A 27,016-nucleotide genomic window follows, 5' to 3' on the forward strand; every position below is an offset into this window, starting at 1 on the left:
CCGTGTTACACTCGCTGCTCTGAGCTGCCAAATCAGAAAACTCTACCTAGGCAGCACCTGCAGAAAGTTATTCCCATTTATTCCACTTCAAAACCCCCTCCCCAGCCCAGTAACACTGCCCTAGAAAAGCCCTTACGAGAGCTGTAAGTGCTAACCCAGGACATGCTCCATCAAATGCCTCAGGCTGGTGGAACCCTCAGCTGTTTGCAAAATTTTCTGTGTACTGTAATAAACTTTTTGGTGCCAAAAAAAAGTAATGAGTCATTTTCCAAAGCTGGATTTGAAGGCATACAAAGAAGTCCTGGCTTTCAGTGGTGAGTATCAGCTGTGACACAGCCTGGAAATGACAGCAACAGTACAATGGCAAGATCTGATTCAAAAGAAACCCCAAACCAACCAACCAATCAATCAACAAAAAACCCCTGATAAAACCCAAGAAACCCCCAAATCAACAAAAGAAGTCCAAAAATAGATTATGTATGTGGAATCCTTTTGCTGTGCTGAATAAGTTTAAACACACAGCATTTATTGCCAAAAGTTTCAATGAATTAAAGTCCCAGCACACACTCACATGGCAAAAACTTTATTGTTACTGTTGTTGTAGAGAGCAGCCCTTTAAATCCTGCCCTGGCATCTCCAAGACCACCCTGAAAGTCAGAGCTGTTGCTCCGACAGATTAAAGTTCCCTGAGCCTTTGCTCAGCCCATGCTCCCTTCTCTGCACAGGTCAACAGCACCATTATCAGGGGCCCTTCTGGACATCAGATGCATGTTTATATTATAAAACTTAATTAAGCAAGAAACCAAGTTCATGCTGTTTCTTCACAGAGCAGAATCAGCCTGTGATTAACTGTCTGCTGTTGCATAACTCCATTTTCTCTAAGGCCATTTTGCCCAGGGTCTCATGACTGTTCCCACTCTTTGAAATACATTCTGCTTTAGGAGTTCCTGATAATTGTTCCTGGAGCAAGCTATTGATGGCTGGTTAGGAAAAGTCACACCAAGTTCCGCAGCACACCGTACATTTAAATCAGCTGCCTTAATGAAGGAAAATTACATTAGAAAACTTTTATACATCTGTTCCTAACATAATCACAGAAATATATTTCAATACTGGAAAAAGCTACGTAAGTTCAGGCAGCCCAGCTGAACCCTGTCCCTCTCCTTCCCTTCCTAACTTCAGAGATGAAGTGCCTACAGGAGAGATTTTCTGGTTTTTGTACCCTGCACGCGTGCAAGATTTCATCTGGCATAAATAAACCCATTATATAAAGAGAATAAAAGCCATAGTTGCTTTTCTGTGCAGCACAGAGGTATCAAACAGCACCCTCAGCTGTGCCAGCTCGCTCCCTCTCTTTGAGCCCAATGCTGAGCCCTCAGTGCAATTGATGTATTTAGATTACACCCTCCTTGATTCCCCTGCAGTCCCAATATTTTGACAGCACCAACATCTGCAGGAATAGTGTTTTTATCTCTAAAGATAGATTCAGTGGAACGAGTTCTACAAGAGAGCAGAATAGAGCAGAGTATTCATCACCTCCTTCAGCCACGTTTCTAAACTTTGTGGACAACCAGCGACCAAAGGAATTAAAACAACGTGGGAACACCACGAGGCAGAGGTGAGATGCTGCGGGGAGACTGGTTTTTGACTTGGTTTGGTTTTAATATCATTGCTGCAGCACTTCCCATGAAAACCAGACCATTACATAGTGTAGAGAGTATTTCAGCTCCTGAGCTGAGCTTGCCCACCGATTTCCCAGAAGACCTGGACAAATCCAAATAGCTTCTCCTCTAAGCAAGTAGGGAATGTTATTATTTTTGTTGTTGCTGTTGTTGTTGTTGTTACTACTATTATTATTCTGCAGGAAATACATATAATACACATCCAGAAAATGCTGCACACTGTGCAAATCACGTCATAAGCTAATATAAGTCATAGCTCAGTTCTGTGATTAAATCTCTGCTGTGAGAAAGTGCTATTTATTCTGCTGCAAATATGAAGAAAGGCTTGGTGTGAGATGCTCCTTGGGATGATATTTGAGAGGAATACTCAAGCCCACAGCATCCTGCAAAGCCTGGGGAGGGCAGGGCCTGGCTGGATGTGCCAGCAGCACCAGGGAATAGCTGCTGAGTGCTGTGAACAACTGGAGATATAGAACCTGATCCTGTCTCTCAAAAGCAGCTCCTCTGGAGTACCACCAGCGAGGAGGTCCCACAAAGGATGGCCAAGAGGAACTGAGGCACATGAGCTGTTTGTCAGTAGCCAGAACAATCCCACTGAGAACAGAGGAGCTTTTCCAGGAGCAGTGGGACAGTGAGGCTTTTGTCCGGCTATTTACTTCTCTTCCCTTTGTTCCAGCGACATCACCGTGCCCCAAACAAGGCATACATTTGCATGTCAAGTAATTTCACAGTTCTGAAGCCTTGTTTGCTTTGCCTTCAGGGCAAGGATGAAGGGAAGGCAAACAGGATAAGCCCCAGCACTGCAGGGGCCGTGTCTGCCCTGGCCATGGATTTTCCATTTTGTGCACCCATCACCACCTCTTGTCAGCCCTGCAGTGACACTGTAGCCCCACACTCACTGACACAGGCTGGGCTGTTTGGAGCTGCCTGCCTGGGCTGTTCCTCCCCTCTGGGTGCGGATGAGAACTTCATCACTTATCTCTTGCCCTTGCAATAAAACAGATTCCATTCGCAGCACATCACTGCACCCACCCGTGCTCAACTCCCTGCGCGGATTTATTCATTTGCTGATTTTTTTTCTCCCTGGAAACCTTTCCTAGCTCTGCCCTGCTTGCAAGAACGCACAGCAGCTCTCCCTCTCTGCAGCTCTGTGTGCCTGGACCCATGACAGTGCCCCATGTAACACAAGCTCTTGAGTCCTCCCAGTGTGCAACAGGAAGGTGCAAGGAGAAGTTCTGCCTCCTTCCAAAATTTCTTCCCACTTCAGGACTGTTTTTTTCCCAAACCCAGCACCACTAGTGGCCACACTGGATGCCTTGGACCTGCATGTTGCTGCTTGTAAATCAGGGAAAGCGACTCTCAGCTTTGCAAAACATTTTGCATCTCTTCTAGGAGGAAATCTTTAATTCCAACAGCCACAACCACTAACTCGGAGATGATGCTGTGGCTTTTGGGAGCTGAGCATACAGTGGAGGCAGCTGAACGTGGGTTCCCATGAACTGCAGGATCAGCAGAAAGGCTCTGCTCAGCTGCTGGGGCTGCAGGGGAGCTGCAAATGCTGATGCAGGAGGGCTCGCACCAAGGCAGCCTGGAACAAGAAGACAGACAAACAGCTTTGGTTCTGCTGACTGCACACAGGAACAGGGATCTGATGCAAGGCAGGGAAAACAACTGGAATAATCAATATCACAGAAACACTGGGAAAAATGCACCAAGTTTGCCAAAGCCCTCAACCTGGCCACTGCCAAGCACATGCAAGCCATTTTAGGGACAATAATGGGATTCCCCCAATGGTTTTGATTCCTAAGGGAACCCAGAGCAATGGAGAGCAGTTAGAAATCCCTGAAAACCCCAGTTCTGGGGGCTGGGGAGGGAAGAAAAGTCAGAATAGAATCACAGAATCACTTAGGTTGGAAAAGCCCTCAAAGGTCATCAAGCCCAACCATTCCTCAGCACTGCCAAGGCCACCACTGATCCATGTCCCCAAGTGCCACATCCACACATCTAAATCCCGCCACCACTGCCCTGGCAGCCTGTTCCAACCCCTTCAGTGAAGAAATTTTTCCTGATCTCCAACCAAAAACCTGCCCTGGCACAGCTTGAGGCCATTTCTGAGAAATGGGACGTTTTTAATCTCTTTTCTAATTTTCACATTGGAAACAAAGCTGCTGCAGGCAAAGACACCACGAGGGACATAAATCACTCTAAGTATTTAAAAATGCTGGAGCTGAGGTTCCTTTACAAGTTGGAGGTGGTGTGTTACTTTTAAATGCTATTAATAGAAAGGCAGGGCTTAATTTGGAGTCTCACACTCCATCACTCTCCCCCCTCTGGAGATTCACTTCTGCTCGGCAGCAGGGCCTGCAGGAGGGTAAGCAGAGCTTGGTGGGTGCAGGCAGGGAGAGGAGCCCAGAGCAAAGCAGCAGCCAGGACAATGGTTCTGGTCTGGCTTTGGATGAAGCTGCGTGCCCTGGCTGGCAGCATCCCCTCGGTGTGTGAGCTGATCAGTGCAGCCCCTGTGCCCAGCCCCAGCCTCAGCGAGCTCAGCACAACATCCCTGCCACAGGAACCTGCCCTGCTGCAGCCCTCAGGGCTCAGGAACACAATTTGCCTGGATTTTTGAAGCTTTACCACAATGAAATGGTCCCAAACCAGGATTTGACAGCATTTCTGTCCTGATGTACGTTACATTTGTAGGTAATTTGACAAAAGGAAAACGTGACTGCTGGAGCCAGCCTGGTTTGGGTTGCCAGTGCAGTCCCAGACCTATTTTTAACTTAGGTAGCACTCCCCTTATACAACAGCTATTACCAATTAAGGATTGCAAGGAGTCATACAAATAGACGGAGTTTGAATTTTTCTCTCAAAAAGCATTCTGGATTTTTGGACTACTTGGGGCATCTTTAAACCTTCAACCTGCAACAAGCCAACATTTTGACTTAGGAGGTTTTAATAAAGTATCTTCACCACGTATTTCCTCCCAACCTTCACTGCATTTTCTTCCATTCCCTTTGAAACTTCCTTCGCTGCTTTTCACAAACATTCCTAAGGAAATGCAAACCCTGGTGTTTCCTGGGAGCTGACAGCAGTGACATGCACATGCCAGTCCTGCTGGGGAACAAAGCCAGCCTGGACTTGGCATTTTGCTAAAGGGCATCTCCCCTCACCCCCAAAAGGTGGAGAGTTTGGGATCCTTGGCAGAGCCCCTCCAGCACCCTCCAGGCTGCAGCTTCTGAGAGACTCCTGGGATGTCTCTAGGCCACCACCGGGCTCCCTGTGCTGTGACTCAGACTTGGACAATGATCAAAGGAACTCAAAAAGCTTCCAATTCCCCTCTGCAGGGCACAGAGCCAGAGGCACAATTAAAATGTGACTGCTCCAGGGGCTGCCCATCAGCTGCATCCAAATACAGGAGACTGGAGAGGGAAAGAAAAGCCTGGCAAACTCTGAGTGCTCCAGGGATCCACCTAAAGGGCAGGAACCCCTAGCACAGGCACCCCAGTTCCAAAAAATCCCCACATCAGCCTTCAAAGCTGTCTGTGGAAGGTTAAAATCTGTGCAAGAGTGAGGAAGGGAGAACCTGAGGGCTCCCAGATGGTTCCTGGGTGAGAGGGAAGGGGGTGGAGAAATTGAAAGTTTTAGGAAGCCTGGAGAATTGATGTCATGAGGATTGCAGAGAGGCAGGGGAAAGGTGGGAAAAGGTGGGGAAAGGCAGGATGGGGAAAGGTGGGAAAAGGGAGGGAAAGGGAGAGGGATAGGTAAGGGAAAGGTGGGGAAAAGGCAGGTACACACACAAAGAACAGTCAGGTGTGAAACCCAGTTTAACCACTGCTCCAGGGAGAGGCATCACAGCCCAACAGACTGTGCAGGGCTTGGCCCAGCCCAAACCCTCTGCACACCTCGCTGGAAGCAGAGGTGAAGCAGGCAAAGCAGAAGTGTGGCTTTCAGGCAGGTGAGCAATGAACACCTGCACAAAGACTTTCACACACAGGACCATTAGTGACATGGCAAGGAAGGCTTCCACCACACTAGCAGGTATTTGGTGTGTTTTCATTTAAATTTCTCAACTCAGAATCACTTCCCTGAGCACAGAGCAATCCTCTGATGGCTTTTAAGGCATTTTTGCTACTTTGTGTGTTTATTTGAGCATTTGCTCCTAATCATTTCTATGCTGATGGTGGGGATACTGCAATGTGTGCTATTTCCAAGCTGTGCTTGCAGAAGAGGTGGGTTTGGGAGGTGGGGGAAGCTCTCAGCTGCTCTGCAGCTGCAGCAGCCTGGCCGAAGGATCCTCTGGAGAGGGAGCTGCTCCAGAGGCACATGACTCAGCCCTGCTCTGGATGAAGTCACTGTCGAGTGAAAGCAAACTATTTGTTTCTACCAACATATATGGTGAACTCCAAATGCAAGTTCAAGGCAGAGCTCCAGTAACTCTCCCCACCCACTTTGCTTTTGTTTTGTTAGAGATGCTGCAAAGGAGCTCTTTAAAAAAGTTTAAGTGACAGCAGCACAAACCCACTAACACCACTGTCCAGCACTGTGCAAAAGCACTTCCCTGCCTTCATGAACCAGAACTTCAAGGATTTTTCCCCTTATCCCTGTTCCTGAGGTTTCTAATTAGTATGCAGCCATCACCACCAGGAATGTGGGATTATAGGACTGTACATAAGTTTTCCGCCTTCATTAAATCTGTTTTTAAATAATGAATTTAATTATGTAGTGACCCATGGCCAGGGAGTTCTTTACACCCTTTTTTTATGCTGCCTTTCCCTTAAAGGGAGCAGCAGCACTGCTCTGTGCCAGTCACCCGCACATCTGAAGCCACCTCACACAACCCCAGAGCAGAGTCCACGCTGGCAGCACAAGGAGTGAGGAACAAAGCCTCTCAAAGCACATTCTTTTTAACAAAGAGTTAACCCAAAGGACAGCCCTGACACAGATCACTTCAAGCCCGTGTGTTGCTTTTGAAACAGCATCTAAATTAAGGCTGGCAATTCCTTTCATGGCTTCAAATACTACACATTTATCTAGGATAAGAGAGTGGCAGAGAGGATGAGCACAGAGCTGCAGGTGCCCGGCAGAGTGCAATATCAGAGTGGCTTCTGACACTCAGATACTCTGATATTCCAGGCTGGCAGCAGTCAGCTGCTCCTAGCAAGCCAATTCATGAAAGCATTTTCATTTTTAATCAACACTGAAGCATCCTCATGGGAATGAATCATACACCACAATACAGACCTATTTTACCCAGAGATGGGCTCAAGCACATGAATCACCCTACCCTGAAGCAGGGTGCTGGAACTGTGAGTCCCAGCTGAAGGGTGTGGAAACAATTCCAGCTAATCCCTGGCTTCAAAGAGCCAGCCACCTCTCACTTTGCTTATTCCACTGGGGTGGCTCATTACAAATGGCCATAATTGCTCTGGAAGGGACTCGTGCCTCCTTTAGAGAGACCAAACCAATGAAAGAAAAATTGAAAATGACAAGAAATAATTTAAAAACAATTTTGTTTGTCAAACAAGGCGTTCCAATAAAACGGCCTTTACAAACTTGGCAGTTGCTTTCTGTTTTTTGAAATCCTCCTGTTTTAGCCAGAAGAGAGAAGACACTCTGGGAGGGAAAATCTGCAGATTACAGCTGCCCTCGGTGCCAGTCACATATTTCCTCACCTTCTGCTTGATCTTTAATGCAATGCTAATGGTAACAATTTCTAGCCTGGGCTATTACCCACCAGCTGGCAGCAGCACAGCACGGAGCTCTCCCCCCTGGCTAAGGAAAATCTTCACTTTCACAGGCTAAACCTGGGCTCACATGGGTTTATAATAATCCTGGAAACAAAGCATGAGACGTTCCTCCTGCCAAGCCCATAGGAACCCGACAGTGATTTGCTCATCTGACACTTTATTCTGCCACAGAAACACATCTCAGCACCCTCAGTGTTTGCATTTAGAGGGTACCAAAAGCAGCCCTCCAGTGAGGGCTTCTGACCAAAATGCACTCGGTGTTACTGGCAACTGAAGAGCACTGAAATCTCGTTTTGCTTTGTGCAATTTGCAGACATTTGGATAAATCAGGCTGCTGGTTCACAACCACATTACTGGAGGCACAAGCACTGTTACCTTTCAGTAGCTTTGTTTTGTGAATGTACATGAGATGGGCAAAGTCCTGGTGACTGCAGGTGCTGCCAAATTCAAGGAACTGAAAGTGTGGTTGGTGAATTTCTCCCAGTTTGCCCCTCCCCTGGCTGTGTTGAGAGAACAAACTCCAGAGAAGCTCTCTCACACGTGCTACAGAGAGAGCTCTGCCCTTACCTGGCATTTCTTTAGGAGTGCCACATGCCCAGCTTGCTATTTTGGAGCTGGATTTTTTTCCCTGTATACATAAATAAACTTGCAAACCTGTCCTAGTTCTCCTTTCTCCCATCACCCAGGCTCAGTGTTTGCTTGCAGTGCCCCAGCTGGCACTGCAGCCAAGCCAGGGAGGGGGAACAGCTCATTTTTCCTTGTCCTCCATCTCTCCCAGCCCCACAGTTCTGGGCAGTGGGGCCACCACAAACCCCACCACACCCTGCACGGAATTCTCTTCAAGCCCATGGATTTCACTTCCATGGAAGTGCAGCCCAGAGCAAGATAAAATTATACCAAAAATCAGAATTGTCCAGGCCAGGCAGGAGAACCAGAATCACTGAATTCTGGCTGGAAAAGCCTTTAAGATCACCAAGTGCAACCATTCCCTCAGCACTGCCAAGGCCACCACTGCCCCATGTCCCCAGGCGTCACATCCATGTGTGTTCTGAACGTTTGCAGTGACAGGGACTCTACCAGTGCACTGCTCCAATGCTTGACAACTCTCCATGGAGGAATTTTCCCAAATATCCACCCTGAGCCTGCCCTGGCCCAGCCTGAGGCCGTTCCCTCTCCTCCTGTCCCTGTTCCCTGGAGCAGAGCCCGACCCCCCCGGCTGTCCCCTCCTGTCGGGAGCTGTGCAGAGCCACCAGGTCCCCCCTGTTCCCCCTTTTCTCCAGGCTGAGCCCCTTCCCAGCTCCCTCAGCTGCTCCTGGTACCCCAAAACCCTTCCACAGCGCCGTTCCCTTCTCTGAACACGAACCCACAAGAATTCCCTGAATAATAAAAGCTGGAAAACACAGCTGGACATCCCACCATGGAGCAGCAAGTCACAGCTTCCAAAGCAACCAGGAACATTTTCCACAGCTCTGAGCAGTGACTGCAACTGAAAATCAGGGTCAGGCAGTGCACAGAAGAAAAGAGCATGGTCACTCCATGGAAATGTTACCCGAGTCCTGTTTTTGTTATCTGTTACCTCATTTTATACATAAAAACAGGAACTATATTCATGGGGTACACACAAACCCTCCCCACTGCCCCTGGGCTCTTTTCCAAGAGCATTTTAAACGATTTACAGTCACTAATAAACAGTAATTGAAAGTCTCCAGAAAGTTTTTTTCTTTCTTTTTCAGATGATCTTCCTTGCATTTAAGGTTTGTTATTCTGAAGCTTTTCATACTTGTTTGTGCTTTAACCAACAAATGATTTTATTTCAAACGCGAGGAAGTCGCAACTTTCCTTCAATTTTCTTTTCTTCTCAAAAAGATGAGAACAAAGTGCTTCTCTGTGATACTGAAGTGCTTAAGGCCTGGTTTTAGTGTTGCTCATGCAGACAGAAGATTCAAGCACATCCAGGCTGTGATGGCAAGTAAATTAATTCTCTGGGAAGAAATAAATGGGCAGCCCTATTGCAAGGGTGTCCATTAGGAGATGTAGAATAACTCCCCGGTAATTCATTTGCCACAAAGCTGGGATTTCGCCAGGAATCCAAGACAGAAGGCTCAAGTTTAGTATTTATTTGTGTCAAAACAGTCTGGCTCAACCTCTATTATTTTATAGGGATTCTCAGCAAGGAAAACATCACAATGGGCTGAGACTAGGTTGGGAATTTTTTGGCTTGGCAGTGGAATCTGTGAAAAATCCAAAGAGAGGAGAATAAAGCTATCTTTTGAAACTCCACAAGCCAATGGTCACAGATGAAGGTCCCGTGTTACTCAATGCAGAAAATGCGGGGCACCCCTGAAACCTTGAAAAAGATTGGAACAGTTCCCTTTTCCAGCCTTCAGTCGCTGCATAAAAAATTCAACTGCAATTAGCATTTAGTACAAAGCACTTTCTGTAGGCTGACAATAGGTAGCCAGGGCAGAAAGTGTACGTAAGGAGAACGGAATCCTGTTTTAGAGAATCGCACAGGTTTTGTTCACAGGACGGGTTCCCCACTTTCCCCCCAGCAAATTCAAACCCATCCAATTCCCTCTGCTCAGCAGTGTAAATCAGGAGTAAGGAAAACGAAGTGTAGATTAAAAAGCATCAGGGTAAGTTCAGGGACATGTTAAATGGAATTGCTTATTTTGCTGTTCCATTAAATAGACAAGCTCAATGCATCTGACACCCAGACCTATTCTTTACGATCACCATTCACCATCAATCATTTAAGCTGGGTGTCAGACCTGTCTAAGTGAAGTGCCCACTGCTCTGAATGACTCTGATGTGTACTTTGTGCTGGGAGGGAGAGAAAAGATGAACTATTATATTGCTAAATATCTCAGGGAAATAAAGGGTCATCTCTGCGTTCCATAAACTCCCATGACATTTCAGTTAATCTGCCAGTGTGGTGTACAGTGTGGACACTACAGCACAGCTACTGTGCCCAAGGATAAAACAGCAGGGAAGAAAAAGTCCCGAGTGTTAGGTGATGTGACCTAAAGTAGAGGTTAAAACCAAACAGCACCCTCACCTTCACATCTGCATACACAGAGACAACAGCAGCTGATAATTAATGCCATTTTAAAAATGAAAAAAAGCAGCTTTACGATCTTTGTCACAAGTTCTCATTAACTGCCTACCACTCCCTTCTCCCTTCTCCCAGGGAGCACAGCAGCGAGGAAAAACCCCGGTGGCATCATGTGCCGAGGAGCATCGCCGAGTTAACGTTTCCTTACCTTTTATAGAAACCATGGAGAGGCTGGAGACATAAAAACTGCCAGTAATCCAAGCAGAAGGCCTTCAGCTTCAGCATTTTGCAGCTCTGCAGCGCAGTGCCGGGCTGGGGCCCTCAGGCGCGGGCAGCAGCCGCGGCCCCGCGGGCGGCGCTCGGGGCCGGGGATCGCCCCGCAGCCCTCAGCACCTGCAGCCCCCTCATACAGCGGCACAAAGCACGCCAAGTCACCCAATTCACTCGTCTCTGCCAAAGCACACGGTCCTGCCGGGTGTCACACAGAAATCCCGCTTCTCCTTTCGGCTTTTAGGCCGCTCTGAGCCCCCCTCAGACTAACAGCGTGGAGAAATCCCAGCTGCGGGCTGTGATGGAGCCTTGGAAAGCATCCTCAGGGCTCGCAGAAGTTCGGGAAATGCAGGCAGTGATCTCGGTGGGCTCTGACAGCACTGCCCGGTGCCCAGAGCAGAGCTGTGAGCAGCACACCGGGCTGCAGGCGTTTGCCCTTTTCCCTGTTCCCCCCCTCTCCCCGCCGTAAATCAGCTCCTCCTGTACCAGCACATCAGCTCCATTGTCTGCGGCACCTCGGGAGCCGGGGGCTTCTCGTCAGGGGAGGGGAAAAAGGAGCGGAAAAAAGGAGAAAGGGAGAAGAAAGGGAAAAAAAAAAAAAAAAAAAGAAGAAGAAAAAGCAAAAGGCAGGCAAGAGCTCAGAGCCTCCCGCTCACACACCAGACTGTGCTTATCTGGTTCCCAACGCGCTGTGCCAGGGAGCGCAGGGGGAGGATGAACCAGCCCCGAGCCGCGGGCGGCAGCGGGACAGCCCCCGAGAGCGGGCACGGACGGACAGACGGACGGACGGACGGGCAGACGGGCAGCCTGCCGGCGGGACGGACAAACGGACAGGCAGCCTGCCGGCGGGGACGGACAGACGGACAGGCAGCCTGCCGGCGGGACGGACACACGGACAGGCAGCCTGCCGGCGGGACGGACACACGGACAGGCAGCCTGCCGGCGGGACGGACAGACGGACAGGCAGCCTGCCGGCGGGACGGACACACGGACAGGCAGCCTGCCGGCGGGACGGACACACGGACAGGCAGCCTGCCGGCGGGGACGGACAGACGGACAGGCAGCCTGCCGGCGGGGACGGACAGACGGACAGGCAGCCTGCCGGCGGGACGGACACACGGACAGGCAGCCTGCCGGCGGGACGGACACACGGACAGGCAGCCTGCCGGCGGGCACCGACAGCCCCCCCGGGAATCCCGGCGGAGCATCCCGGGGCATCCCGACAGCCGCAGCCGCTCCGGAGCTGCCCGGGCTGGGGGTGTCACAGAAGCGGCGTTTGCAACCGAAACCTCTGCCGGGCACGATAAAAGCGGGTTGCTTTTGTTCTGAGAAGACGGGAGCACAAATGTTTAAAATTTTCTATATTCTACCGTGGCCTAATTCTACCAAGTCCCTCCCCTCCCCTCCTCCTCCTTCTTTCCTCTCTATCCCAACGTGAACTGCCACGGGTGAGAATTCTGGGACGGAATCGCACAGGGCAGGATTAGATCAGAGATGAGGTGGGAATTTCTCCCCGGGACGGTGGGCAGGCCCTGGCACAGGTGCCCAGAGCAGCTGTGGCTGCCCCTGGATCCCTGGCAGTGCCCAAGGCCAGGCTGGGAAGGGCTTGGAACCACCTGTAATAGTGGGAGGTGGCTTTAAGGGCTGGGTTTTAAGGTCCCTCCCAACTCAAATCAGTCTGGGATTCTATAAATCTCCTGGGATGGAAAAGACCCACAAGGATCATGAGTTCAACCCCTGGCCCTGCACAGACACCCCAACAATCCCACCCTGGACATCCCTGGCAGTGTTGTTCCTGGAGCAGCCTCAGGGCTGTGCCCATTCCCTGGGCAGCCTGGGCAGTGCCCAGCACTCTCTAGGGGAAGAACCTTTCCCTGATCCCCACCCCAACCCTCCCCTGACAGACCTCCAGCCCTTCCCTGCTGCTGTCCCTGGTCAGAGAACAGAGATCTGTGCCCATCCCTCCCCTTCTCCAGGCTCACAGGATACTCCGAGTTAACAACAGCACAGAACTGCTCCATTGCAACAAACAGGGCTGGCACACAAGACAGAGCTCTAAAAAAGAAAAAAAATCTTTAAAAAATTATCTAAAAAAAAATTTAAATTGTTGCTGTTGTTAAATAGGAAATGTCCTGACATAGACAAATGCTTGTGTCCACTGTGCTGTAAGTTTACTCTTCCAGCAGCTACAATTTGGCTGTTTCTGATTCTGTTTCATTTCTGAAAACCCTTGTCAGGAAACATCTAGGCTACAGCTTGCACTGCTGTCAAACAGGTATAGAGGGACTTGAGAGCTCAACAGTCACAACAACAAAACTAAAGGCATAATCTGATGAAATGCTTCAAAACCGCTCTGGCACTTGGACAAGTGTTTAAAACAAAACCAACAACCAACCAACCAACCAAAAAACCCAAACAAACCATAAAACATCCCCACAAACCCATCCGTAAGAATGCCACAAGAATTTTAACGCTGTTTCAAAAATATGCAGAGAAAACCAAACCTCTAAGCCTCAACCTGAGGCTCTTTTCTATGTGGACCTATCTAGTTCCCCAAGTGCTTGGATAATAAGCTATATTTAGGGATCTATATAAGCTATATTTAGGGGTTCTGGTTTCCCTCATTGTCACTGTGCAGTTACAGAAGTGCCTTGAATCTTCTTAGAAAACTGCCTTGTGTAAGTTTAATTAAATGGAATTATAAATATATGTGAGCAAGAACTGGCAGTTTCTTTAGTGCAGTAAGAAATCCGGGGGTTATGCTTAGACAGGGTTCACACTTTGTGTGGTATTTCCCTAAAAACACCTTCTACAGGACAGGGCAGGTGGTGGGAATAAGCAGCTCATGAGAAAAGCAACTTGGAGTGAAAAAATTTGTTTGACTGGGGCCTTTCAAAAAATAATTTCTTGTGAAGATTTTCATTCAAGTTCCCTTTTCTTTGTGCTGTCTGCACTTATTTGCTGGGATTTCTTTCAGAGATGCACCATAGCTGGTGACTCCTAAGCAAACACAACTGGTTATCTGTGAGAAGCAACATCCCCCCCCAACAGCACAAAACACTATCCAAACCCAAGCCTATTTATCTTCCTGGACTCATATTCCCTTGGGCTTCATTAGCTTGGCAATTTTCAATTCACTGATTCCATCACGATGAGGAGATTTAGATTTTCTTATCAGAAATCTTTCATCCCTGCTTTTCATCCCCTGTTCTCCGGGGTGATTTCATCTAAAGAGGAACTGAGGGAAGGCCCTGGAGACCCAGTGGCTGCTGGTGAGCCCCAACCTCCTGGCACTGCCTCCTGCCTTGGGTTTGGTACTGCCAAGATGGTAACAGCAGCAGCACGGAAATCCTTTTTCCTTTGTTTCCACTAAAAAAAAAAAAAAAAAAAAAGGAGAAAAAGGGGGAGAAAAAAAAAGAAAAAAACCAAACAAACCCAACCAAAAAACCTCAACAAAAAAAAAAACAGCACAAGAAAAAAAAATAAAAAAAAAAAGAAATTGAGTTTTCCCTGTTGTAATATTTTTGTGCCTGTATTTTTTAAGAAAAAAAGAAAGAAAAAAAATGGTTACATCCCATAATCAAGGCCAGCTATTCCCAGGATCAAGGAAAAAGGGGAAAGCCAACCCTAGACAAGAAAGCTCAGGAGACGCCAGCCAAAGATTTGGTCCTGAAATGAGACTTTTCAGGAAAGTTCCCCTTGTCTGTTCACATTGCAAAGCAATTTCTCTCTCAGCATCATATCCTTTTCAGAAAAAAAAAAAAAATCCCATTTATCACCCTAATTATCTATTTCTAAGCAGTGGGCTTGGAGTATAGGAGCCATGTACCCATGGATTTCCTGACAGCATCCAGCACGATTATCCCACCCTGGCAGAGAAAATGCTAATGAGGACTTTTGCAAATGAAAGGCCCCATGCTCCCAACACGTTCTTCATTTTCACTTGTCTTCCAGAGGAAAACAACAAAGGAAATTAAGCTTCATCTCACGCTCAGCCGGGATGTAGAACTGGTTCTTTCAGAAAGGCATTTACCAAAACCTTTGACTTACAATTCCCAGGCCTTGGGCAAGCAGGGATTTTTGGATGTGCTGTAGCTCCAGCACTGGAGCCATAAGCAGTTTGCTGAGAATTTCTGCAGTCATTCAGAGTTCAGCCTCTGACAAGGCTTTCAAAAACAGCCCCTAAAAAAAGGGCCAAGTGGAAATCGAACGTTGCACCACCTCCTTTTTTAGGGGTGGTTTTCTTGCCAAGCCCTGTAGCTCTGAGGCTGAAAGAAAACAATCCACTGAGGGATAAAATAACCCCAGCATGAAGCTAGTGCCTGCTGGAGTTCCTGCTGTACTGCTTTCAAAAGTTGGGCAGACCAGGAAAATTGACTTGTCTGGTGACAGTCTTTCACAAAGCACTAATATTGAACTGCTGTTATTTACTCAGTTAAACTTTTAGAGTGATATGCTAGGAACAATCCTGAAAAACATTTCACTTCCCCAGAAAAAAAGCGTATCCCCTATTTAGGTGGAGCACAGAAATTGTAGTGGTTCAATTGTTTTCCACAAGTCTTTCAAGACTCCAGGGTGAAATACTCCACTGGCCACACACAAAAATTCATGGTAGCCACTCTGTATTGTGGAGTTCAGGAATCTCACGGGACTCAGCCAGTGTGGATCCCATATTCATCCACGATACCCAGCACACACCACATTAAAAAGGGAGGAGTACAGAGCAGGGCTACAAACCCAGGGTTTGGGCAAGCACAGAGGTGCTGAACTTCTTCCCGAAGGCTGGAAGGCCTTGCTGCTCCCAGGACACCGCAGCACACAAAAACAAGTGCAGGAAGTGGCTTCCACATCAGAGCTCAGATCCCTCCCTGCCCCTTGCAGGCATTCCTGGGAACCACCCCTGGAGCATCCCTGCCCCACCAGGGCGGGTGGGAGAGCTCACACAGAGCCCTTGGGCTTGGGGACACGCAGGGACACCCCAAGGTGTTGGTGACAAGCTCTGCAGAGATGCCAACAGAGTCAGGACATAAATCCAGGTCTCTTCCTCCCATATTGACTTGAAGGGCAGCTCTGCTGCCTAGAAACCTTCCAGAAACTCAAAACAAAGTTCTTTGGCTTCAGAGTTCTGCACTCCCCCACAGATGAATTCTAATCACTTTGACCCCACCCTTTATTTTTGGTTATTAAGCCACTCAGCTGCCAAAGTATCCATGCAGAAGGGTAGGAAGAACTCTGCTGTTCTTTTAATCCTGACTGTCCCTTCTGCACATCTGTTCTCTGGGCTCACACAACCACTGGCTGATCAATTTGCTACAGAAGATGACAAATCTGCCCCAAATATCTGCAGAGCTCAAAAATTTAGATTTCCAGCTAATTTGGAACAGGCCTGGCAATTCAACCCTCTAGAAGGGCCACATTAAAATTTAGATATTAGGAAACAAAATATTTTTAGATGCCAGCTGAAAGCTGACAGAGGCCAACTCAAAATTTCCAGAATAAATCCTGTGCAGGCTATGAAAGAAATTGTGCCAACCAATATATACACAGATATAATATGCCAATGTTTTCCTCTTTATGATGGACAGAAGCAAATTTTTCACATTAACCTTTACTCTTCCCAGTGCTGAGTGGTTCACTGAGGGGAAATGTCCCTTGTGATGGGGACAGGAAATTTGTGAGCAGGCAAAATGCAAAAAGAGTACCCTGAATAGGAAATACCTGACAGGACATTGGGCCACGTTAATTGGTGCATCCCATTTTCTGGGTTGTTCAAAGGCCAATTTGCTCAACAGGTTCATGAGAACACATCCAGTAAGAAGAAGCCTTCCATTATCTTTCATTGTACTTAATAAATAATGGCCTTAATTCTGCCTAATTACAGTTCCAGAGCAGGCTTATTTGACCTGCTGAAGTGGACTAGGTATCACATGTTCTTCCCTCTATAACTATTTAACACTAAGAAAAATTCTCAGTTTTATCTGATAAAATCTCAACAGTTTTCTTCAGTTTCTCCTCTGTGATTGTTTCGCTCCCTATTTTTTAAACTTCACAAAATTATTCAAATTGTAGTTAAAGAGTGGCTTTTTTAGATCCTTGTCTGGTCACCCCCAGGTATTAATTCAGCCCAGTCCTCAACATTCAGAAGGATTTACTGCATGCATCTAATTCCTCCATATTCCTCACTGATGCCCTCCTCCCATGGAAAAAATACTCCATTGAAGAAAAAACATTGTAATAAAATCTATTTCCAGCCTGGAATAAAGGTGGCAGCAATACCTGGCTCTGGTAAATCACACACCAGCAACACAGTGCTCTTGCTAGAACAGATTTGCAGAGGAGCAGAGCAGGGGGAAGTTGGGATTTTTCCTGCATTGTCCTGCCAGACAAAGGCCCAGTGTTCCCATCACACTGGGAATGGGACAGAAGTACAGTGGGGACTGAACGTGCTGCAGTGCTGCTGTGAGAGGACAAAGGGAGTATCACAGCAGAGGGGAGGCTGCTAGGAAATAGCAACAAGGCAAATGCTTCACTTTCAGAAGACTTTACACTGGGTAATAATGGAAGATTAATTACAGAGGGGCCTTAATTTGAATAAGGTTAAACAGAGCAGCTCCCACCGTTGTGCTCAAGCAAGGTTCAAATGACATAATGTGGGAAAAAGTCACATCCTCAAGCCAGACCATCTCCAAAGGAGGACTTGTACCAAACCAGCTGCCAGTCTGAGAGGGAGGGACCCTGCCCCAGCTTCATCAAAGGAAGTCTGTGCCTTTGATGCACTTTTCAGTGTGTAGGGATGAGAATAAAAGATGCAAGGTACCCATTTGATATGCAGTGTTAACAGGGCCAAACATTTCTTTCTAAATGGAGTGATCAAAGTAAAACTCCATTTCTGGCCTGCCTCCTGTGACAGAGCTCCCTGAAGGGTGGGTGCTTTTATCAAAATGCTGAGCAACAGAGACACCCGTGACATCTGCACACAAGTGTCCCCAGAGCAGCACAGACCTGCCAGGACAGGACAGGTCCAATACTGGCAGCATGAAGGTTGTACAAACCTGAGAGAGAGGTGCTTTGTGCCACACCTTCTGTCCCTCCCATTTGTGCTCCACCCAGAACAAACCCAGGGCTGGAAGCCAGAACTGAAATTCAACTTGGAAATCCCGGAAAAGAGCAAATTATCCACTGTGAGGAATATCCAGCCAGCAGGTCAGTGCCTTTGCTGGCTGGGCACTGCAAGATGAAGCTGTGAGATGTGCAGCTGGTGCAGAACAGGGCATTTCTGGCAGCTCAAACCTGCAGACACCACTGTGATTGCTACAGTACCTGAGTGGGTCAGTTGAGACGCTGCTTCCTGTTTCCAGTGAAGTCCTGAGGTGACAGCAAAAGAATAAAATTATGAAGCATTAAAGTATAGACCAAATTAAAAGCATGAACTATTCAAAAATTCTATGTCCTTAAATATCAACAACTTTACATTCTCTTCCTTCTTACTGACATTTCAGAGTACTTAGCATGCCATTAAATGTGAGAGTAAATAAAAACACCCAAACAAAAAACCCGTCACCCTTTCTTAGATTAGAGAAGAGGGAATCAGAGAAACATTTGTCTGAATAAGCCACAAGCTGATCAATTTTCAATATTCTAAAAGCACTTCATCCTTCTGTTATCTGAGTGACTTCTACACTCTGGGGCTTTCTGCTCTCTGCCCAAAAAGGCACCTGTGGACGTGTCCTGCAGAATTATTGCACCACAGAGTTCAGGTAATTGTGAGGACTGAAGAAGTTCTCTGAGTATGCTGACTTTTGAGCAGCAATATTTAACATGCAGTGTGGTACAATTACCCTTGCTTCCCTGAGCACAACTCCACGTTTATTATAATAACATTATATATATGTAATATAGAGCTCTATTTTTAGGGTTTTTTCACAGGCTGTAATAAAACATCAGCCAAAGCCCCATAATTTTAAAATAGTCACACACATCCATTTCTATCCCTTACACAAATGGCCACAGATCAGCCTTTGCTCACAGAGCCATAAACATGTACAGCCTGTGGAGGTTCATAAAATTCACATTAGAATTGCATTAATTATGTTTATAGCGGCCATTCATAAATCAATGGCAAATCTTTACTCTGAATCCCAAGATTCCTAATTTGTTGACAAAAATAAACAGGGTGGTGTGAAGGGAGGAGGCCACAAAAACAGCAAGAATTAGCTCTAAAGGAATGGAAACAAACCACGTTGTCCAAATAGCTCTTAACTAAAGCACTAAAGCTTTAAAATAGATTTGGGGAGCTTCTGCCACCCTGTCATTTGTTTGCTTCCCCCGCTCAGGGTCTGTGAATAGTGCTGAATTTTGAGGGGGTGGCTCACATATGCCAACCTTGTGGCTGGGTGTTGGTTTAACCAGGGAAAAGGGAGAACTTCATTTACTGATAATTCAGCTTCCTGCTTCCCTCTGTGTGCTGGGGAGGTGCCAGCCTGCTCACTCCGTGGGGCTTTTGCCTTGCTTTTAACCCAGACTTGCAGACAAAATCTGCTGGGAGCAGTTTTGGCCCTTGGTGCTATGAATAAATATTTCTCAGACAGAGAAATGTCTGTGTGCAGCAGGGCTGTGCTGTGCATACTGAGGAGATGCTAATGAGCCGTGATTAGCCCCAGCCCCAGCACAGCCCTGGTGCCACTGAGCACTCCTGACCTGGGGACTCCTTGCACAGTCCCCAGGAGCAGGATTACAGCTTGATTAGGAATCGTGGCTCTCCTTCCTGAAGTCAGGCATCCCAGGTACTCCCCAGCACCCAGACCCTCAGTCAGGAGAGGCACGTGTGTTTCTGTATATAAATACACCTATTTTAATATATAAAATAATATTTTAATATAGAAAATAATATTAATATATTTCTATATAGAATAAATAAAGTATAATATACACTATATTAATATACATTCATGTATAATACATATTTCCATATGAATATATAATATATTAATAGATATATTTAATATATCTAAATACACCTGAGAGCACAGCTCTCAGCAAAATACCCCTCTCAGAGTCACAAACCACAGGCTCCTCAAGGCTGGGAAAGCCCTCCAGGATGAGTCCAACCCTGACACTGCCAGGTCCATCCCACCACGTCCCCTCAGCACCACATCCAGATGTTTTCTGAGCACTTCCAGGGGTGCTGATCCCAGCACTGCCCTGGGCAGCCTGGGCCATTCTTGTCAACCCTTTCAGGGAAGAAATGTTTCCTAATATCCAACCTAAACCTCCCCATATGCAACTTCTATATGATTTTTTTTAGGTGAAAATCAGATATAGGAACAGTGGCCTATTTCACCTTTTAGGTGAAAAACAGATATAGGAAGAGCTTCTGAAGCTGATATGGAGATGTTCCCTGGATGAGGCAGATCCCCACACTGTGGGGAGGAAGATGGAAAACAAGCCCTACACAGAGGGCTGCACCCCCAGAATTGCTATATCCCAGCCTTTTACCTGGCTGCCCAACCCAGACTCAGCCTGGCACTGTGGAAAACCTCAGGAGCACTCTGACAAGATGAAAACCAAACTTTTGTTTAAGTGGACACAAAATCCCCCAGCAGCAACAGGAGAAATCAAGTTTAAATTCTACTGACAGATCTGGATTTAGGGTATGGAAAGTTAGTTAATTCTTACTGAATTTACAGAATAGTATAATCACATCATCACTCCCCTTCTTTCTTTCCAGCTAAAATCCCATTTAAGTCTTTTGATTTCTTTCCAAACTGTTCAAAGATGGAAAATTAATTTAAAGCATAAAAATAACCCAGATTCTGAACACAATGTCATTAAAGCTGCAGCAAAAAAAACATCTCATTGCACAGGGGGTCACTTCAGGAATGATAAAAATATATCTAATTGAGGTTGCTTCAAAATAAGGTTTGCTCATTTTGTTCTGCTTTTTAACAAATTGACTGGACAGGAAAATAAAATAATGCACTGCTGTGAACAAAGTGAGCTGGAAAATCTGACACTCCTGTTTATTCCTAATGGGCACTGGCTCAGGACATTTGTGTTCCAAAAAGAAGCACAGACAATATCTAAGGATGAAGCCATTAAAAAGATACTGTTAAATATAACATACTTGTCTATATATGTATAATTTCCATTAGTATTAATAAAGATAATTTTTTAAATTCCCAATGCACCACTAACTGCAGAACTATGCCCAAGGCTTTGAGTGAAAATTGAGCTGAAACAGAGCACAGACTGCAGAATTGCCTGGAATTCTCTGGGAATGCTCCTGGCAAGGTCCTTCCAGGTGTGCAGTGGAGGAAAACTGCCCCAGTTCCACCATGACTCAGCTGAACCTTGCACATTTCTGGCATTTCAGGGAAAGGCAGAGGAATGGTGGCACGAACTGTAACTAAACTGGGCACACAGAGGGATTATTTACTGCTAGCGTGGTCAGCATGGAACCTGAAGAATGTGTGCAATTGTTGGTAGTAACAAATGATGTCAAGGCTAGAAGGATTATCCAAAGTATGGATATCCACAGCTCCTGGGTGAGGAGCTTGCCCAGAGCTTCCATCTGTGTCCATCAGCACAGGGGATCCTGACCAGCCCACTTCTGCAGTGCATCGTGCAGGAAAAAATACAAATATTTCCAAGAAATCATTGGTCTAAAATTCAGACAGTAGTCTTTGGGTATCCACAGACAAAAACTATAAACACAATTGTAGTCAAAAGCTCTGTCGTGGAGCACAAAACAAGACCACAGGCTCCAGCTCTTGTTATTGGCACTGTGTGGTGAGCAGAGAGCATTCCCAGCAACTGGGTGTCTAAAAGATCTTATTCCACAATATTTTAACAGATTGAAGGGAAACACACAATTAGCTCTTGGCATCTTGAGCCATGATACAAAGCTCTGGTTTATTTTGCTTTTTTTGTGATGAAAGAAACTGGTTTTTATAAATACAAAAATCAGTATAACTGCAGATTATTTTGGAAATAGTCCAAGATGGAGTGTTGTTGGAATTTGTGGTATTGATGATCCCAATCTTGTAGAAAGTCTTTCTGCCCTGCTGCCAAAGCAGAAGCCATAATTGGTCTGTGCTGTTTCAAGGTTGTTTATTCTGTTTATCTCTAACATGTTCTGCTGCCCTGCCGCAGCTCTGTCCTGCAGGGCAGCGTGTGGGGCTCTGCCCTCAGTGGGATGGTACAAACATTAAATACCACAAACTACCTGTGCTGGATTTACAATAACGTGCCAATATCTGTCACCTACGTTGGACAGTGTGTCCCCAGCCTGAACCAACAGAAAAATGCCAACACCACAGTGACACATGGAGGGCATGGAGAAGGAGAAAAAGGACAAGGCACACCCAATTTCCTCCATCTTGTCCCCTTTGGACCCCTTATCTAGAAACCTAAAATTTTACTTTTGCACCCGTGCCACACTTAATTATTACTCTTATCAAACACTCAAAGCTTGTAATTCATCCTGTAAGATTGAAAACTCTTTTCCATGGACAGAGATCACAGCCAGTGTCTCTGGGGGCTCTGTCCAGGGGGGTTCCTGACCCCTGCCAGGGTCCCAGACCTGCCAGGGCAGCCAGAGGGAAGCTCTGGATTCCCGCAGAGTGGGACACAGAGAGGGTAGGGAATGCACGCTGGAGAAGCGAAAACCTCCAGAGGTGTTTTGCTCAGCAGAGACAGCAGACAATGAGTGTTATTGATCTGGGACTGCTACAGAGCCCCCCAGCTCCTGCCTCTCCGTGTGCAGCAGTGACAGTGGGACCACTGAGGGTTTGGGAGATGTCCCTGTGACTGCAGCAAGCCCCAGTGGGACAGAGCCCCCCAGAACTGTGCTGGGTGTGAGATGGGTGAGCTGCACAGCCCAGCCCCGTGCCCACGCTTCAGCCTTGGGTTTACCTCTCATGGGGGAGGGCAGAGTTCTGTTACATTGCGCTCAGGCCATGTTGTCCCCATATCCCGGGACCCCTGTGACACTGGTCAGATAAATGTGGTCCCCTCCTTCCAGCCCCAACAGGGTTGGCGGAGAGCCAGAGAAGCCCTCCCTGTCCAGAGCCTCGATAAGGCCATGACCCTTCCTGTTCACCCTCTTTCCCCCTGCTCTTTCCCCCGGCCCTCATGGAATAAGGAGCCGGACAACTACATCGGAGAGCCTCTTTTGGAATCTTTGCCCATCTCCTGATGTTCCTCCCCTCAAGGCCTCGTATCTCTGGGCTAGCCTAATAGTTTAGGGGCTGAGAGGGGAGAAATGTCAAAGTTCTGAGGAGGCTCTTGCTGGGCTGATGGATAATCCTGGGGGAGTCCCCACACCGATGGCTCAGCCCAGTGCCTGCCCTCCTTAGGGTCCCCTGGGCTGCCCCACCCTCCAGGCCCAATTTCCCGGGATAATGCTGAGCTGGGCAGCAAAGTCCCTTCCCATCAGTGCAGATGGCTGCAACTGCTTCATTAGCTGCTCACCAGAGGACAGGGGAGACCCCAGCACTACTCCCTTACTGCTGGCAGAGCCTACAAACAACCACACAGCGCAGGCACACATCGTGCGAGCAGCCAGAAAAATATCCAACTTGAGAAAAGCCAAGACATTCTTTTGGCACAGAAATGCACAGTGGTGACAGATGAAATAATTGCAGTTGAAGCAAACCCCCAGCTTGATCCCAAATAAAAACTGCTTAAATATATTATCTTTTGGCTAAGAAGGGAGATTCACTTGGAGCATCAGAGTACAAAGATACGCTGTCTGCAGACAGCAGCTCGGAGGGGTGTGAGGGGAAAAGGCAGCTCTGAGCTCTGTCAGAGCCTCGCTGCTTGCAGCGCTGCATCTCTCTCACACTGAGGGAAGGAATGCAGAATAACACATTAAATATTTAAGACCCTGTCTGGGTGTTGCTCAGCAAATAATTGCTGCTGCTTGGCACAGTTTCTTCCCAGGAGCTGGCAGCTCACGGAAGAAAGGGAAATCTGCTCACTGCAGGCTGGTGCTGTGATGCTCCACATGTTCACATACAAAGGAGGACTAAACTATTTCTTTGCACTCCAAAGTACAGCTTCACCAAGTGGAAATCTTCACCCTTGCTTGAGGATGGTGTGGCACACCACTGATCCCAGTCTCAGTGCTCTATTTGGAAAGAAAGGCCAAAGCATCCAATCCCAGCAGGCAGAAAGGACAGAAGGATCATCCTCAGCCAGGACACCCCATTCCTCAGAAACAAAACTGGAAATGATAATCCAGCCATTCATCCTTTCATATCCCAAGCCATAAGGGAGGGCTCATTCCCAAAAAACCCCAAAGTTCCCTGAGCTCAAGGGTCCCAGGGCCTGGCAGTCCAGCTCCTGTCACACTCCCTCACCTGATGTCCCCAACAAAGGGCCCTGAAGGAGCAAGCTGTGGGAAATTCTGATTTGGGTGCCAGGAGCAGAAGCTGCTGAAGCTCTGGTCTCCTCCCAGAGCTGGGAGGGATGTGAGGGAGCCCCGCAGCAATGCCATGCTGCTGTCTGGAGCAGCCTCCAGCAGACCTGCAGCCTGGCCTGCATTAGTTAATTCACATGAACAGTGTCAGTCAGCCCAGGCACTGCCAGGCACCCCAGGGCAGGGCAGTGCTTGCCTCCCTCCTTGGCTGGAGGGACCCTGCGGTGCCCCAGGGATGCTGCAGTGACAGAGCAGGGCTGGAGCACAGGCAGGAGCTCCCAGGGATGCTGCAGTGACAGAGCAGGGCTGGAGCACAGGCAGGAGCTCCCAGGGATGCTGCAGTGACAGAGCAGGGCTGGAGCACAGGCAGGAGCTCCCAGGGAAGCTGGAATGGCCCTGGCAGCTGCAGCAGCAGATCCAGCTCAGCAAAGCCGTCTCAGTGCAGATGGAAAAGGGGAACAGCCCCGCTCCAGAGGATCCTGCAGGGCTATGAGGGTGAGTGGGGCAGAGGGAAACAGCACTCCATTGATAGCAGCCATTGGACACAACCTGAAAATGCACCTCCAATTCTGCCTTTCTGTTGGGACAGACAATTTAATAGCTGTGCTTAAAGAACTGGCACTGCTCACCCATGGAAAGGCACCTTTCAGAGGGAAGGGCCTTAAAGGATACCATGGAAATTCCTGCTTCTCATTTTCTCTTCTCATATATTTTGTTCCAAATATTTTAATGAACCATTTAGACAAGGAAGTATTTGAACACGTCCTAAATACTGCTCTTAGAAATAAAAAAGCTTTCCTTGCTTGGGGCTGAAGTGAATTGCATTCCCAAAGCTGGGAATGTGCTGGACCCCTTGTTGGGTCTGAAGTGTTCCCAGCACTGGAAATGGAAAGCAGCTCCACTGCCTGTCCTCAGAGCGCAGCTGGTTTGTCCAGGTCTCTCACACACAAGTGTGCCCAAACACTCATTTTTACAACATGCTTTCCAAATCAAAATACAATTGCAGAATCTCAAAGAGATTTTAGATCTGTAAGAAAAACAATGTCCAGGAAACAAAGCCCAACACAACCCTAAAAGTCAGGAGGAAATAGCCAGACTAGCAAGGCTCAGCTGTTTTCATTAATTACAGAACTCTGAGCAAAAGTGAAATCGAATTTCTGTGCAGGGACAACAGAATTACGTTAAATAAAAGCCATTTGTGCTTGCAAACTTGGGAGCTGCATTCCTAGAGCAGTCTGAAATGCTGTTAATTTCTGGTTTGTAGTAACACACAGCCTATACAGTGAAAATGTTCCTTGAAAAATAAATTCCAAAATTAGCCACGAGCTAAATTAACTCCAACAACAACACCTAGAGATTAATAGTCCTGATGTTTAGGATTTCACTACTGTGACTGCCTGGTATTCAGGCAGCCCAGCCTTCTGCCGGGTTTTCCAAAGGAGCTGCAAGCCCCCAAGCCCTGAACTCTGAGAAAAAAAAAAAAAACAACAAAACTTTATCAGGGACCCACTTCAATGACAAAAGCAGTTTAGAATTTATTATCTGCTGAACAACTACCCAGCATTTTTTTTCAAGGTGCTATCTTGCCAGAGGAACTGATTTCATATTAAAACATTGCAGTGATGTGGTTTTGGCTTTGTTAGAAGTGAAGCCCATCATTTAAATTGCACTTATTCCCAGAGTTACACAAAGATCAGATGTTTATTAACAAGCTTCACTACTATTTGCAGCTCAAATTTAGAACCCTGAAAACAAAACCAACCCGTACATGCAGTGTGGGAATTGGGGTTTTCCAAAGAAGGAAGAGAAGGAGAATTGTGATAGCAGCAGCCAATTGTATATAACTCAGTCTGAAGACATTAAAGCTTCCAGATCTATGTTTAATCCCCTGTGAGGCCAAGGTCCAGCCTGCTAATGTAATCTGAGAGCTGAAGTGTTTGAAACCGTCTTGTTCAACATCATGATTGGACAAACTTGCCCTCCACCAGGAGGCCTCACTGGTGGCCATGGCCAGCAGCAGTTTTCCCTTTTTGTTTGTGCATCATCTGCACAGAAAGCGATGCTTGTGAGAGCCACAAATCCCAAAGCACTTTCACATTATGTGAAAAGTCCCCTGATGACTGTGAAAGGAGCACTGGGAGTACCTGAGTTAGGCAAACTGCTCTACTCTGCGTGAGCAAAATCCCAGCCAAGAGCCCAGAGAGACACCCTGCACAATTCTCCACAGCAGGACCCACCCAGGGACCACCAACATCCCAGGCCCCCAGGGATCCTCCCGTGGCATTGGAGATCACCCCGCTGGAAAACAGCAGAAAACAAAGGCTGGAGAGTAACCCTGGCCTGGAGGTGGAATCTGTGTTTGGATCTCTCGTGCCCTTTCACCAGCTCTACCACTGCCCTCCAAAACCAGCTCCCAGCAGCTCTGTGCAAGTGATGCAGGGGAGGATAAAAACCTCACCACGGTGAGCACACAGTGAACACCCCCCAGCCTGGCCACATCCCACAGCACAGACCCACCACAGCATCTCCCGAAACTCAGCCTGTTCCTGAGGGTGCAGGTGTGTTTGAGCACACTGTGACAGCTCCTGCTGGCACTCAGGGCTGGCTTAGGGACACATTCCACTCCACTCTTCCCCTGGTTTTTGGGCCAAAGGTTTGTTTCTCACCTTCCCATCAGCAGCCCCTACGTGCCCAGCTCAGAGAGGGAGCTGGGGCATGTCTGCAGCTGGAGCAGCTCCCTGCACTCTGCAGCCCACAGGGACAGAACAGGAGATCCACAGGCAGCAGGAGCCCAGCCTGCACTGTCTGGGCTCATCCATCACCTGCCCTACAAAGCCACTCGCTC

At 47.5% G+C, this 27,016-nt stretch overlaps 1 protein-coding gene across 16 annotated transcripts in view; it reads right to left on the reverse strand.

The window, feature by feature from the left end:
* Nucleotides 1-27,016, reverse strand: part of IQSEC1 (IQ motif and Sec7 domain ArfGEF 1) — a 282,649-nt gene that overhangs the window by 117,108 nt on the left and 138,525 nt on the right. For 9 of the 16 annotated variants that reach the window (XM_072934947.1, XM_072934948.1, XM_072934950.1 and 6 more), the window contains one exon: nucleotides 18,072-18,116. The exons of 6 other annotated variants lie outside the window; for them this stretch is intronic. In XM_072934947.1, coding sequence (XP_072791048.1) covers nucleotides 18,072-18,116 — 45 coding nt within the window. Of the gene's footprint in view, nucleotides 1-10,689; nucleotides 11,131-18,071; nucleotides 18,117-27,016 lie in introns of those variants that run through there. One more of the 16 variants, XM_072934949.1, reaches the window with a different exon arrangement.

This window comes from Taeniopygia guttata, chromosome 12, assembly GCF_048771995.1.
Source record: "Taeniopygia guttata chromosome 12, bTaeGut7.mat, whole genome shotgun sequence".
NCBI lineage: Eukaryota > Metazoa > Chordata > Aves > Passeriformes > Estrildidae > Taeniopygia > Taeniopygia guttata.